Source organism: Phaethon lepturus, unplaced genomic scaffold (assembly GCF_000687285.1).
Source record: "Phaethon lepturus isolate BGI_N335 unplaced genomic scaffold, ASM68728v1 scaffold3503, whole genome shotgun sequence".
NCBI classification, from domain to species: Eukaryota; Metazoa; Chordata; class Aves; order Phaethontiformes; family Phaethontidae; genus Phaethon; species Phaethon lepturus.
In genome coordinates, this window is record NW_010526890.1 from 10677 (window position 1) to 24598 (window position 13922).

The 13922-nt window shown below is 40.3% G+C and overlaps 1 protein-coding gene across 1 annotated transcript in view; it reads right to left on the reverse strand.

Annotated features, from left to right (window-relative positions):
- Positions 1-13922, reverse strand: part of MATN2 (matrilin 2) — a 69474-nt gene that overhangs the window by 5376 nt on the left and 50176 nt on the right. The window contains exons 10-13 of the mRNA XM_010283201.1: positions 13061-13183; positions 11742-11864; positions 8153-8566; positions 5450-5602 (exon numbers count right to left, since the gene is read on the reverse strand). Coding sequence (XP_010281503.1) covers positions 5450-5602; positions 8153-8566; positions 11742-11864; positions 13061-13183 — 813 coding nt within the window. The remainder of the gene's footprint in view (positions 1-5449; positions 5603-8152; positions 8567-11741; positions 11865-13060; positions 13184-13922) is intronic.

The following is a 13922-nucleotide window of genomic DNA, read 5'->3' on the forward strand; positions in this document are numbered from 1 at the left end:
GGGTCCTGGGGGAATTGGCTGATGTAGTTGCAAAGCCACTTTCCATGGTATTTGAAAAGTCATGGCAGTCAGGTGCAGTCCCTGGAGACTGGTAAAAGGGAAACATTGTGCCCATCTTTAAAAAGGATAGCAAGGAAGACCCTGGGAACTACTGACTTGTCAGGCTCACCTCTGTGCCTGGGAAGATCATGGAACAGATCCTCCCAGAAGCTCTGATATGGCATGTGGAGGGCAAGGAGGTGATTCAAGACAGCCAGCATGGCTTCACCAAGGGCAAATCCTGCCTGACCAACCTAGTGGCCTTCTGTGATGGAGTGACCACATCAGTGGACAGGGGAAGTGGACTTCTGTAAGACCTTTGACATAGTCCCCCACAACATCCTTGTCTAGTCTAAATTGGAGAGTGGGTGGGTGGACTGTTGGGTGGATGAGGAATTGGCTGGATGATCGCATCTAGAGGGTAGTGGTCAACAGCTCAATGTCCAGATGGAGACCGGTGATGAGTGGTGTCCTTCAGGGGTCTGTAGTGGGACCAGTGCTTTTCATTGATCTTCATCAATGACATAGACAGTGGGATTGAGTGCATCCTCAGCAAGTTTGCAGATGACACCAAGCTGAGTGGTGTGGCTGACACGCCTGAGGGACAGGATGCCATCCAGAGGGACCTGGACAAGCTTGAGGAATGGGTCCGTGTGAACCTCATGAGGTTCAACAAGGCCAAGTGCAGGGTCCTGCACCTGGGTCAAGACAACCCCCGGTATCAGTACAGGCTGGGGGATGAAGGGATCGAGAGCAGCTCTGCCAAGAAGGACTTGGGGGTACTGGTCCATGAAAAGCTGGACGTGAGCCGGCAATTTGCGCTTGCAGCCCAGAAGGCCAACCATATCCTGGGCTGCATCAAAAGCAATATGGCCAGCAGGTTGAGGGAGGAGATTCTGCCCCTCTGCTCCACTCTGGTGTGACCCCGCCTGAAGTCCTGCGTCCAGCTCTGGAGCCCTCAGCACAGGAAGGACGTAGACCTGTTGGAGTGGGTCCAGAGGAGGCCACAAAAAAGATCAGAGGCACCTCTCCTCTGAGGACAGGCTGAGAGAGTTGGGGTTGTTCACCCTGGCGAAGAGAAGGCTCTGGGAAGACCTTGTTGCAGCCTTCCAGTACCTGAAGGGGGCCTATAGGAAAGATGAGGACAGACTTTTTAGCAAGGCTGGTTGTGTTAGGACAAGGGGTAATGGTTTTAAACTAAAAGAGGATAGATTTCGACTAGCTATAAGGAAGAAATTTTTTACAATGAGGGTGGTGAAACACTGGCACAGGTTGCCCAGACAGGTGGTAGATGCCCCATCCGTGGAAACATTCAAAGTCAGGTTGGATGGGGCTCTGAGCAACCTGATCTAGTTGATGATGTCCCTGCTTACTGCAGGGGGATTGAACTAGGTGACCTTTACAGGTCCCTTCCAACCCTAAGATTCTATGAACTCTTCCAAAATCAGAAATGCTTTATGAATAGATTAATAGTAGTAAAGTAATCTGAAATGACAGCAGCCTACTTTGTGTCCTTAAGTGAAAATTCTTGCATGTTTCATTGTCATCCATCAGGCCTTTGGGGTGAACTGGATAAGAATAAAAACTGCTTGGAGATGGAAGAAATTTCTTGTTCTCCTTCAGTTTTCTCCTTTATAATGGGAAACATTGATCAGGGAGTTGGAAATGCTTTAGGTGAGAAGGGTGTAGTGTATTTGATGCACTACAGTTACAAGCAAAAATAGAAGTTTCTAATTCATGGAGCACAGCCTTTAAAATATAAGAATTTATTTCAGACTCTATATACCCATCTTTTTTAGTCAAAGGATGTCTGGAGAGAAATGGACCTGTTTTATATATATAGGTAGAGTCATTCTGTGCACCACCCCTTTCTTGCCGCAAGAGGGTAATGTAGAGGCAGCTTTGGTTCCTTAAAGAATAGGTTCTTTTCTAGAAAAATGCTTCACCTTCTGTGGAGCCCTTAATGGCCCAGATGAGCTGAAGAACATACATTTAACAAATGCATGACTTGATCAACTATGCTAGGGGAGTGGATGGAGCACCTGGGACTCACTCCCTGTGAATATACCCAGAGTTCCTTCACTGAAAGGGAATGCGCGAGTGTAGAAGGTGATGGTGCAAATGCTTGTGATATGCCATGAAGGTGCGGTAGGGAGGTGGAAGATGCTTCTGGGCCTCACAGGTGTGCTATAGCTATTGGGATCTCTGTTGGTCTAGTGAATATTGACAGATGCACAATAATATGCAGCTCTGCTAAGTTGCACTGGGAAGGGAATGAGTCCCTCTGAGTGGGGGCTGGAATGACTGAGCATGAGGAACAGAGAATGAATAAAGATGAATGGTTCAGTAAGAGTTCAGTGGGCAAACCTACAATATCTGTATGTATCAAAAAGTCTGCATGGGAGCCAGCTGGTGGAAGGAACACAGATTTTGGAGAAGAGTTCAGGGCAGAGAGGTGTGGGATGAGATCATAAGGTAAGCAATGAAAAAGATGGGTGAGGAGACTAGCAGAAGAATGATCAACTGCAACCAAATATGATGAGATTTCCAGTGTAGGAGGGACAAAACATGTAAGATGAACACTGAGTGTTTGATCCTGGGTAATGACTTGTTCTAGAAGTCATTTAAGAGCTGTAGACTAATGAGGAAGCTTTCTAGGAAGGGCAAAGGAACTGACCTGAAAAGTTTTGAGCTTTGGACACTGAGCTGGTATAGACAAGTAGTAAGGATTCAGATGTAAGGGCTAGGAAAGAAGCAAGACTGACAGACACACTGGTAGAGATGTGGCAGAAGATTTCCAGGTTGGGATGGGAATTGGGCATTTCAGAAACTCCTCTTCAGGCTTCAGAAACTGGTTTGGGCCCAAAGATTTCTGATCTCATCACCCCTATAAAGCTTTGAATAATCAGACAAGTAGCAACAGAGGCTCCTAACCCTAACTGAGTCCCTTGATGAAGTCCGTTGCAGTGAACATGAATATTCAACTTCATTGGGGAACAAGTGCTAAGTTGGGTGTTTGTTTTTAGTGTTCTGTTTTGTAACAAAACCTAATTATTTTGTTGGGAAAAGCTAGTCAGAAAGTGTCTTCAAAAACGCGTGTCTTCAAAGGCAGTGGACGACTATTTGCAGCAGTGGTAAGGATCCACAATTTGGAAGGAGAACAGAAGGCTAACCAGCAGGCTGCTGAGTACTATCATCTGATGAGGGATGGGGTCTTGTGACAAAAATAGTAAGTATCGATGTAATTAAGGGCTCCCATAATGCACATGTTCAGAACAGGGGTGAAGAGGCAATCATGATGGGTGTGTACTATGTATGACATTGCTGTAGCCTCGTTAGTGCTTCCAGGCAGATGAGAAATGAACATTAACCAAGGCAATGAATAGGAACCTTCTAACTGAATTCCTCTTAAGAGACAAAAGAGAAAACCACTTTTTTTTTTTTACTACTAAGAATAATTAATAGTAATCAGTGGCTATTCTACAAGGCTGATGCTTTCTTGCAGAATAAAAGGAAAAAGCCTTACCCCAAAAGAGATTTGGAGGGCTTCTGCTTTACTTGGAAACATGCAGCCCATCCACAGCTGGAACTGGTTATGAGAGGCTTTGTCAGTGGAGTCCATGAGGTTCAGAGGGTCTCCCACTGCCCTCACAGGCTGGAGCCTCAGAAGTCCTCAGCTAAGGACCAAGGCTGGAGTCAAAATGAAATTACTGCTGTTGCAAAGGAGGGAAAAAATTTAGACTGTAAACCAAAACACAGAGAGGGAAAAAAAAAACTTTCAGCTTGTCTAAAAGGCTTGGAGGCAGAATTTCTGGTGGAGTGAGTTGATGAGCAATAGATAGTCCTGGAGTGTCCAGAAAAACAAGGCTGTGAGGCATTGCCTGTTGGTGAGAGGAGGAGGAGGACAAAAACAGAGGCACCAGCTCTGCCCAGTTCTGTGGAGGTGTAGTCTAGAAACTGCCACAAAGGGGCAGGTTGTATTTTTCATATGGTAGGTAATGTAGTTTAAAAAAAGAAAAAGGAAAATCATGGTTGCTAAACACGGCTGTGGGTACCTGAAAGATGAATTTCCATCACCAAGCTCTGGGGTTTGCTAATGAGTGAGAATTATTATACCAGTTGCCAGATAGTTTTGGCTTTGGTGTCTCCCCAAGCTTTTAAGATGACATGCTGTCATCAGCAGATTATCTTCCTAGTAAAAAGGTTAACAAACAAACTTGGTTTCATGTTATAGTATTTTGTAGTTCAGAAAGATGGAGCTAGGAGATTCTTAGGACTGAGAGAAATGCAAAGAATATGTAATTTAGGAAACACTCTAGGATTCTTTTTTTCAGATTCTTCCTTGACATCTGTATGAGGAAGAAATGCACTGCTGCTTAGAATCATAGAATCATTTAGGTTGGAAGAGACCTGCAAGATCATCAATTGCAACCATTAACCTAGCACTGCCAAGTCCACCACTAAACCATGGTTTGCCAGCCAATATTACACAGTAAAGTTAAAGAAGAAAATCTGTTTGTGTTTAATTCCACGAAAAACAGCCAAAGAAAAGCTAGTGAAAATTAAATCATCTTGCACAATTCTAGTGTTATGACCAATATTATTCAGTGATGTTTCTGAATTTTTCTTCAGGTACCAATCTGAATGTACAAATAATACCAAGTCCTGGGAATGTGTGAGTGGCAGAGACATGCTGTCCTCTCTCTGTCTGAACAGCTTTTGTCCCAGCTCACATTCCCCCTTGCCCTTGCAAAACTTCAGCTGGGAATGTTTATATAGAGGCTGTTTGTGCCAGAGTGAGGAAGGGTGCTTTCTGGAACAAACCTTCCACTTTTTGTGAACCACAACTTGGAGCTTATGCATAACTGAGATCCCTTTTTTGTAGCTGTGAACGTATGTTCAATGAACTCTTTTTAGTCTTCTATAAATATGCGTAACAGCTCTTGATGATTTGTTTTGCTGTGTTTTAGTTTTTTGCCACTGACCTTAAGAGTAATTTTTTATTCTCATTAAGACATTATAAATCCCTGATTATTTTCCCACATTCCTAATGAAGTAGATCATGCCTCTTTGGCAGGGTGGGGTTCAGTGCATGGCTGACTTAACTGTAGAAAAAGAAAGGGGAGGGAGCAATTGATCATTTTGAGCAAAGTGTACATTTTTTGCAACCTTTATGAAAATAAAGGAAAGACAAGTATTATATACCTTTACCTGGTGATGGATTAAGTGTATATATCCTTACATATTAAAGAGCAGAAAAATTACTGTGAGTGACTTATGCCTTGCAATGTCTGACATCAATGATCTATGACCCATACTATGACACTAGTTGTCCTTTTAGGCCTGCAAGAAATAAAAATCTGTAAGCATTCGTTCCTCTTCTATCTCAATGAAAGTGGTATACTGTTACCTTCACAGATTTGGGCTCTTAGCTCTTCACTTATGTCCTCCATTGCTGTGAAATCTTCAGCATAGAAGAGATGTTTATATGATGGCTCAGAAGCAATTTCTAGCAGTTCTTCCTCAATTGCTTTTCCTATTCCAATGGCATAGATAATTATACCTATATTCAAAAGAAATTGCACATAATTATTACATCAGCAGTTCTAAACGCTTGTTCTTCCATGCAAGGAAAATATGAGAAAGGGAGAGCACAAGAAATGCATGTGTTGCATAACTTCAAAATTGCTTTTGAACAGGCTTAATATGCTTTAGTTACTGAGAAGATGTGTAGAAACCCATCTTTAAGTTAGAGACGACAGTTGCCTGTCCAGTACTGATAGTAAATGAACCCAGAGAGAGTACTGTAAAACATCCAAGAGAATCGCACAAGTCAGCCTCATGGTTGTACTGAAAAGTCCTGGTTTGTGTGTGTTTGTGTACACAGCAATAAAGCTAATTACCAGGTTGATGGGGAGACCTGCGGGGCAGAGTCCTGGAAGATGGCAGTAATTGTTAGAAAAATCTAAGTACTTAGTGTTTCATCCAAATCCTTAGAGCACATTGAGACTAGATTCTTGCACTCTAAGGGATGCTAGTGGGCTGGGAGGCACTGCAAAGGCACCCAGACCCACGAGGGTAAGAAGAACAGGGGAAAAGAAATGATTTGTGGGGCTAGGAGAGAAAGAGCCTTACAACAGGGATACTCAGGACAAGCACTTTCCTGGCAGAGGTGCTAGGGAAAAAGTTAAAGAGAATTCACTGTTTTCTTCACTCTGAAAGCAGGGCAGGAAGACGTGGTTCACAGCCCTCTCACTGGACAGATTTTAAACAAGCAATGAGTACAAAACATTGTGATCTTCAACATTTCCTTTTTCAGCAGTTAATTAATAATTGATTTTTTTATTCCTGTGAACATACGATTTGATACAACATTTCTCTTTACTTCAGTTCTGGCTTAGAAAGTGTCCATAACTAGTACTGATTTTGTGATTCCTGATATAACTATTAGCTTCATGGTATTTCAAGCTCTTTTACAAGATTCAAGAGCAGAAGCTGCCTTCTCAGCTGGTTAGTTTCAGATAAAACTTAGGGTGAGGAGGTTTGATATCTTTTTATTATCACAGGATAACAACAGCTACACACTCACTGAATTGCAACTTTAACCTATTTGCTGAGGAATCCTGGGCCTGATAACGTAATAAAATATGCATTTTTCCAGCTCTTTAACATTTAACGTAAGCATCCCCTTACTTTTCGTCATGAATCTGCCTACCATTGCACTTTAGCCAGGAAAATAAAACATTCACCAGAAGCTGATTCAGTTTAATGAATGGACCAGTCATGCTGAGGTCTGTTGCTTTTTAAAGACTTGGAGATATCAGTGATAAAGCATTCAAGGCCAATTTCATATTCAGCATTACTACATTGCCTACGCTGCAATTACACAGGGGATGGATTTGGCTTGTAGCGTTACAAATATCAGTGTAAGCAGTCCGGAACAGAGGTTTCATTCAGCAAGTAAGCAAGCAAGGTTGGCTTGTACTTTCCTTCTTCAGTCCCGTAAATCCTGCATATGCTTTCTTTGATCTTGCTAGTTAGTGTACTAATCTTTGGTTTTGTTTTTAATATTTTAAAAACCACTTTGTTTATATTTCATTGTACTGGCACCCTTGTTAACACATGCTCTTCTCATATCCTTCGAGATTTTTCTGTTTTCTCCTTACAGAGAGATGCCAGTCCTGACCAATGCTATGCTAATCACAGATCAAGTTATGATTGATATATCAAGTCAATAAAACAAGAACAGGAAAAAGATGTGCAGCACCTTCTAAAGTCTGGCTATTTTCTCTGTGTTGTGGGCCATCAGCCACGGCTCTTACAGCAGTTTCTCATAAAATAGAAAATGTTTTGCGAAGAAAAAAGTGATCCTTTATTTTCTTGAAAAGTTTTGACAATTTTCAGTTGACTCTGCTAAACAGCTGAAAAGTTTCTGATTTGTGGCACAGGTGTCCTAGAGGATGGATTTCTGCCCAGACATACTTTAAATTAAAAATCACCAGTTTTCAGTTACATTTCAGCATATCATCTGATAAGGCACTCAGAAACAGAAAGACATCACTACAGCTATATCCTTTTGTAAAGAGGACCCATCTTCCTTCCAGAACACCATCAGCACTATAAAATTGGTTAAAAATACAGAATATACAGAAATTAATATATAACATAGCCAATTATTGCCATGGTATCTCCCAGAAGGATAGATTTCTCTATTTTGAAGAGACAGGTTGGGGTTTTTAAAATAGTTTTCTTAGAATTTTTGAAGTTCCCAATGTTTCCAAATCTCCGTATCAAATGTCTACCCTTAGCAGATATGTTTCGGGCACTGCACGGCATGCTAGGTGGGTAGTATCACTACCTGTGGGTGGCACAGAACCCCAGTGGTGGACATTCATCATGGGTCCAGCCCTAAGGATGACATACATGCCTTGTCGCAAAGGCTTCTGTGAACACCAAAGATCTGATGTTCTGCTGCAGTGGTCACTGTACAAGCCAGCCTGCTATGGTAAACGCTCTCTTGATTAGCACATACTGTAGCACATCCATACTATAGCCACATCTTATTTCTATCAATATTTGCCTTTTAGAATGAGTCAAAACCATCTCCACTTACCATTTCGCTTTGCTCTAGCAGCCCACTCAGAGACTTCATCTTGGGCTCGTCCATCCGTAAACACAATGGAGATTCGAGGGACATTTGCTGAATATGGCCTAGCTCCTTCTGTTTCTGTGAAGCTTCTCTCAAACATTTGCTTCAGAGCCAGTCCTGTCATGGAACCTCGCCCCATGTATTTCATTTGTGATACAGCTTTCTTCATGTCTTTGGCCGAGCTGAACTGCCTTAACGTAAACTCTGTGCGAACTTCAGTGGAATACTGAAGCAAACCAACTCGAGCAGCTTTGGGTGAAATCTCAAGTGAATCCAAGATTCCTGAGACAAATTGCTTTACAATTTCAAAATTATCCTCTCCAAGACTTTTTGATCCATCAATCACAAACACCAGGTCAACTGGGCCTTCAGTGCATACTGTGAAATAAGCAGCACAGTGTTCAGATCATGAAAAAACTCCACAAAGCTGAAAAGGGATCTAGATACCCAGGGACCACATAAACTCAGAGGTCATCTAGAGCACCTTGTTCCTGGCTTATCCAACCTTGCCAGTGTGTCTAAAGATGTTGTGTACAGTCTATATCAAAAGCTAAGAGTGTGCCTATGACCCAGAGTTTAACAAGAATATCATCACAGTGAATACATACTGAGACATGCTGCTTTGTAGAATACTACAAGTCCTAAAAATACAGCAAATCAGAAAATTTTACGAATTACTGTTAAGTGGAGGGAAGTGTATAACTGAAGAACACAGCTGGGATATAGACATAGCTGCCATCATTTACTTCTAGGGATAGGCCAGTATGCTAACTTTACGTTTGTGTAGATGACCAGCACTGAAAAATGTGGAAGAGAATCATTGCAGCTGCATTTGTGTTACAGAAGTAGAAAAAAGATAAAGGTGGTACAAAGAAAGGAGTCAATGAAGCTATACTTAGTATACAAGGTGAAAATCTAGGAGTCATGTTTAGAGTGGCAGGGAACAGTGAGGCAAAAGCCAAAGAGCTTGGGAAAGGCTGAGCGAGAAGAGAAGGGTTAGGTAGCCTGCCCTACAGCTTAGGATGAGGTTCAAGTCTGGGGACAAAATTCAGACAATGCACATGTTTTTATAGCACAAATGTAAACCTCTACTGCCAGAAAAACAGCTGAAAAATTGTAAGTGAGAGAGTAGATGCTAGAAATGTGCCTAGCTGCTAAACTTGGATCAGAATTGTTTATATATATATATGTTGTTTTCTTTCTAACTCTCTAACTGTCTTGTAATTAGAAGGCTTATGTATTGCTGAAATTAATCTTTTCTGGTTTACCTATTAAAGCTGGGAGACAATTCAGGAGACTGACAAATTTGGAGTTGTTATACTTTTTGGCAAGTAGTTCATAGGCACCCTGCATCCATGACGAGATTAGTGGATTTAGGGACTGCAGAATGTCTTTGAAGCTGCAGATGGGGTGGTTCTGCCAGGTGTTTTTTTTATTCTGGAAAGCAGTTGCCTCCATCAGGCATAGACTAGTGTGCTTTGTGCAAGGGGCTGGCTGCAGAGATGCTCAACTCCTATTTGATCAATGCAACTTCCAAGGGAGAATTTGCCAAGATAAGGAATGTAAGATTTGCATCTTAGTCTGGACCAAATGAACCTTGACCTCCACTCATTTCTGATGTTTATATAGGAAGAATGCAGTAAGCACAATACACGAGAGAATTGTGCAGCTGTGTTCAGTAGTTGGTAAGTCTCAGATGAATACAGTGCTTAGTTTTGAGTATCACTCTCAAAGGCAAATCAGAGAGTCCCGAGTTTCATAGCAAGAGCAATGAGATATTTAGAAAGCATGACACATGAAGAAAGCTTGAAGGAGCAGAGATTGTTTGCTTAAGGAAAGGAAAGATGAATACGAAGCATGATAACACCCTTCTAAGATGTAGAAAGGGATTATTTTAAACAAGATAATAAATCAGTTGTTCTCATTGAATAGAAAAGGTAGCAAATGGCTTCATCTGCTGTAAAGATAGTTGCTTGTAAGGGAAAAAAATATAAAGATAACACCATGAAAACAGACCACTTGGGACATTGAAACCATACTCTGTCATTAGAGAGTTTTTGAACCATCACTGAAACATCTATCAGAAATTTTTAGATATATATACTGTGATTCTGCCTCAAGCATATGCCATGAACTAGATCACTTCTCAAAGCCACTACAAGTGCTCTATGTCTCTGCCTTCAATCACAGAAACCAGCAATGCTACTTTTCCTGTGCTTTGTAAGATTTATAAATGCCTGTGTGTTGTACAGGGTAACTGGAAGGGTCTGTAACATTTCTTATTATTTAAACTGACTGCAGACTAGACTAGAAGATCCCGAAGGTGATTGTCTGGAGGGCATTAAGTGCGGATTTGGGATCTTTAGATACCTCAAGAGTGAAAGTTATCAGAGTAGATCTCCCACAAAAGAGAACTCCACGTATGTTCTTTCGATGTTTATTTCTGCTTTGACTGCAGAAATACTGAAGATTCCTTATTCCTACACTGACTTGGTAACAGGTATTTCCAGCTTTAAAGCTTGGGCTTTTCTTCTTAGAAAACAGCGCTATTTTAGAATGCTGTCCAAAAATTCCTTTCTGCAGTCATCTGAGGAAAAGATGTGTCACGTACTAAAGCAATGGAAAAGTAATGAGTGTGAGTACCAGAACCACCTCAATATCATTGCATAAGTCAAGACAGGGCAGCAGTTCATGGTGAACGGTTTTAGTTAGGGTTGAGGTCAGCCATGAACACGTTACCATTCTTTTGGTAATAACAGTCTCTCCAAGTAAGGCACCCATTTTTGCAGAATAAGTGTTTTTACTGAGTGCCAGTAGAAGAGTTTCTCCTCCAAGTATTAAGGGGTGATGAGATAAATGCATGTCATATTCTAAGCATGTCATGTTAGAAGATAAGCAAATAGAATTAATGATGTTTTAAAATGCAGCATATACAGATAAAAGCTCCACAGTATATAGGAATCTGACTAAAGTGCACATTCCTTGATAATAAGATTTCACTTTGGCTTTTTTCCGGATGTTTGGAAAGAATTATTATTGTACTTGATGCTATAGCAAACCAACTTCCAATTTGTTAGTTTTTTGCTTACAAGAGCATCAAGTTAATTGTTCAAGACATTTTCCATCACAGTCACATATGCTTTGGGCTTTCAAATATTATATCAGTTTTGAAGTGAGGCTTTTTTTGAAGTAAGGCATTTGAAGTGAGGTCAAGTAATTTTAGAAATCAAAGAAGCAAATGCTTTCTAAATAAAATGTACTTACTTCTGCATGTTTTCTGATCTTCTTTTAGTACATATCCCTCCTGGCATTTGCAGATGTATGAATCATCATTATTAACACAAATATGTTCACAGCCATGGGCAACTGATTTGCAGACATCTTTATCTAGGAAAAATTGAAATATTTATATGTATTCTATTTAACATATTTAGAAATTCAAAGACTCCAAATATCATATTTGATGAATGTATGACAAAGGAGTATAACATCTTTGTTCATTTATGTAGCAACACCAGAGAGGAGTGGCTGACAGACATATTCAGTTACTTACTTCGACATGTTTTTCCATCTTGTCGCAGGACAAAACCCTCATGGCACTGACAGCTGTATGAATTGTTATTATTAATGCACACGTGTTCACAGCCATGGTCAATGGATTTACACAGGTCTTTATCTGAAAATTGTTAAGAGAATTTCCTTATTAGACTATTTCTCAAACGCAAAACTGGCATGAACAAGCTTTGAGAAAAGAAATGACAGATTTAATTTTAATGACTGAAAAAACATATTCCCCATAAAAGTTTCAGCTACTCACTCCTGCATGTTTTCCTGTCTCACCTCAATATAAATCCCTTGTGACACTGACACGTGTATGAATCGCCAGTTGGGACACAGACATGTTCACAACCATGGTTGGCTGTTTTGCAGATATCTTTACCTTGGAATAATGAAAATTATATTTAGCACAGTTAGCTAGGAAAAAAACCTTTCACAATATGTAAAAATTATGGCAATAGTCTTCCATGAAGGAGCTCACTTCCATTAGTTGATTCTATATTAAAGAAACAAGTAACACACTACTGTTGCATAGTGTGTTTCATTAACAGATCAAGAAGTACAAAACAAAGATTAAACAACTTACTCCTACAACTTTTCCCATCTTCCCTTAGCATGAAGTCCTCATGACATTTGCAGATATAGGAATCGTCAGTACTAATACAAATATGTTCACAGCCATGGTCAACCGAGTTGCAAACATCTTTATCTGAGAAGAGTGGATGGAGTTTGTGAGGTGACATTTGTTAGGGTAAGGTAATATCTTATATTAACCAGCTCCAATAACTGGAAATCACAAATAAATGTATACATGTGCAAACAGTCACAGCCACAACACTTAAAAGCTTCAAACATAAACATACTCTACAGCTCAGGCTACTCACATCTACATGTTTTTCCATCTTCCTTCAGCACAAATTTTTCATGACACTTGCAGATGTAGGAATCTTCAGTATTCACACAAATTTGCTCACAGCCGTGATTGACTGAATTACAAACATCCTTGTCTGCAAACAGAAGAGTTGGTAGTCAACATACATCAGCAGAGGCCTTGGTAATATGTGTAATTCATCAAATTAAGTTCTCATGCTACTTACTTCTGCAGGTTTTCGCATCTTCTCTCAGTAGGAACCCATCATGGCATTTGCAGATATAGGAATCATCAGTATTAACACAAACGTGTTCACAGCCATGGTTGACTGATCTGCAAAGATCTTTATCTGAAAACAGATGACAGCTCTTGCTGGTTAATGCATTTCTACACAAACATGGGCTGCAGATAAAAAGTATGCTGATAAATAGCAGACTACTTACTTTTACATGTTTTTCCATCTTCTCTTAGCAGGAATCCCTCCCGACACTTACAAACAAATGAATCACCAGCATTAACACAAGCATGTTCACAGCCATGGTTGACTGATTTGCAAATATCCTTGCCTGGGAATAGTTGGATAATATTTAATGCGGTTTGCTAGTTAAACTTTTTTTAATAAATGCAAAGACTGTGGGGATAATCCCATGAGCAAAGAAAGATAAAAGCCTGCAAACTGAAAGCAAATCTCTGGCTAGTTAAATGATAGACAGTTTAGCTTATATGGAGCATGAGCTCCTTATCATCTGAGCAGAAAGCCCTACACAATTTGGATGGCCTCCCACTAACAAATCATTTTAGGATTAATCTGACTAGATTAAGGAGGAAGACTTTACATTAACAGCAGTAAGAGTGAAAGAAGGGAATAATTTAGTACAGTCATTTAGTGCAAATTCATGCTGGTAAAACAAAATTGAGCAAAACACCACAGAAAATGAAGCAAAATGATTATTTAGGGTTCTTACATCAATGCCAAGAGTCTCCATAAACAAACACCAGAAGAACAGGAACTACTAAGAGCGTAAATAAAATCTAACTGCTATTGCTGAAAATTGATGGGGGGATTTATATGACTGCAATGTTAAAACCAGTTGGTTAAAACCTCTTCAAGAAGGATAGATAGGGAGAAAAGACAAGAGGAAGCGGAGCCATCTATCAGCATTCCCTGTTTCTTTTTCACTGCAACACAAAAGAAAATGTTCCCAATTGCTAAAGGAGAACTACCTTTACGTAGAAAGTAGAACAGTACCGACAGCCAAGTTCAAACCAACTCTTCAGCAAAATACCTAGGTTTAATGTGTAGGG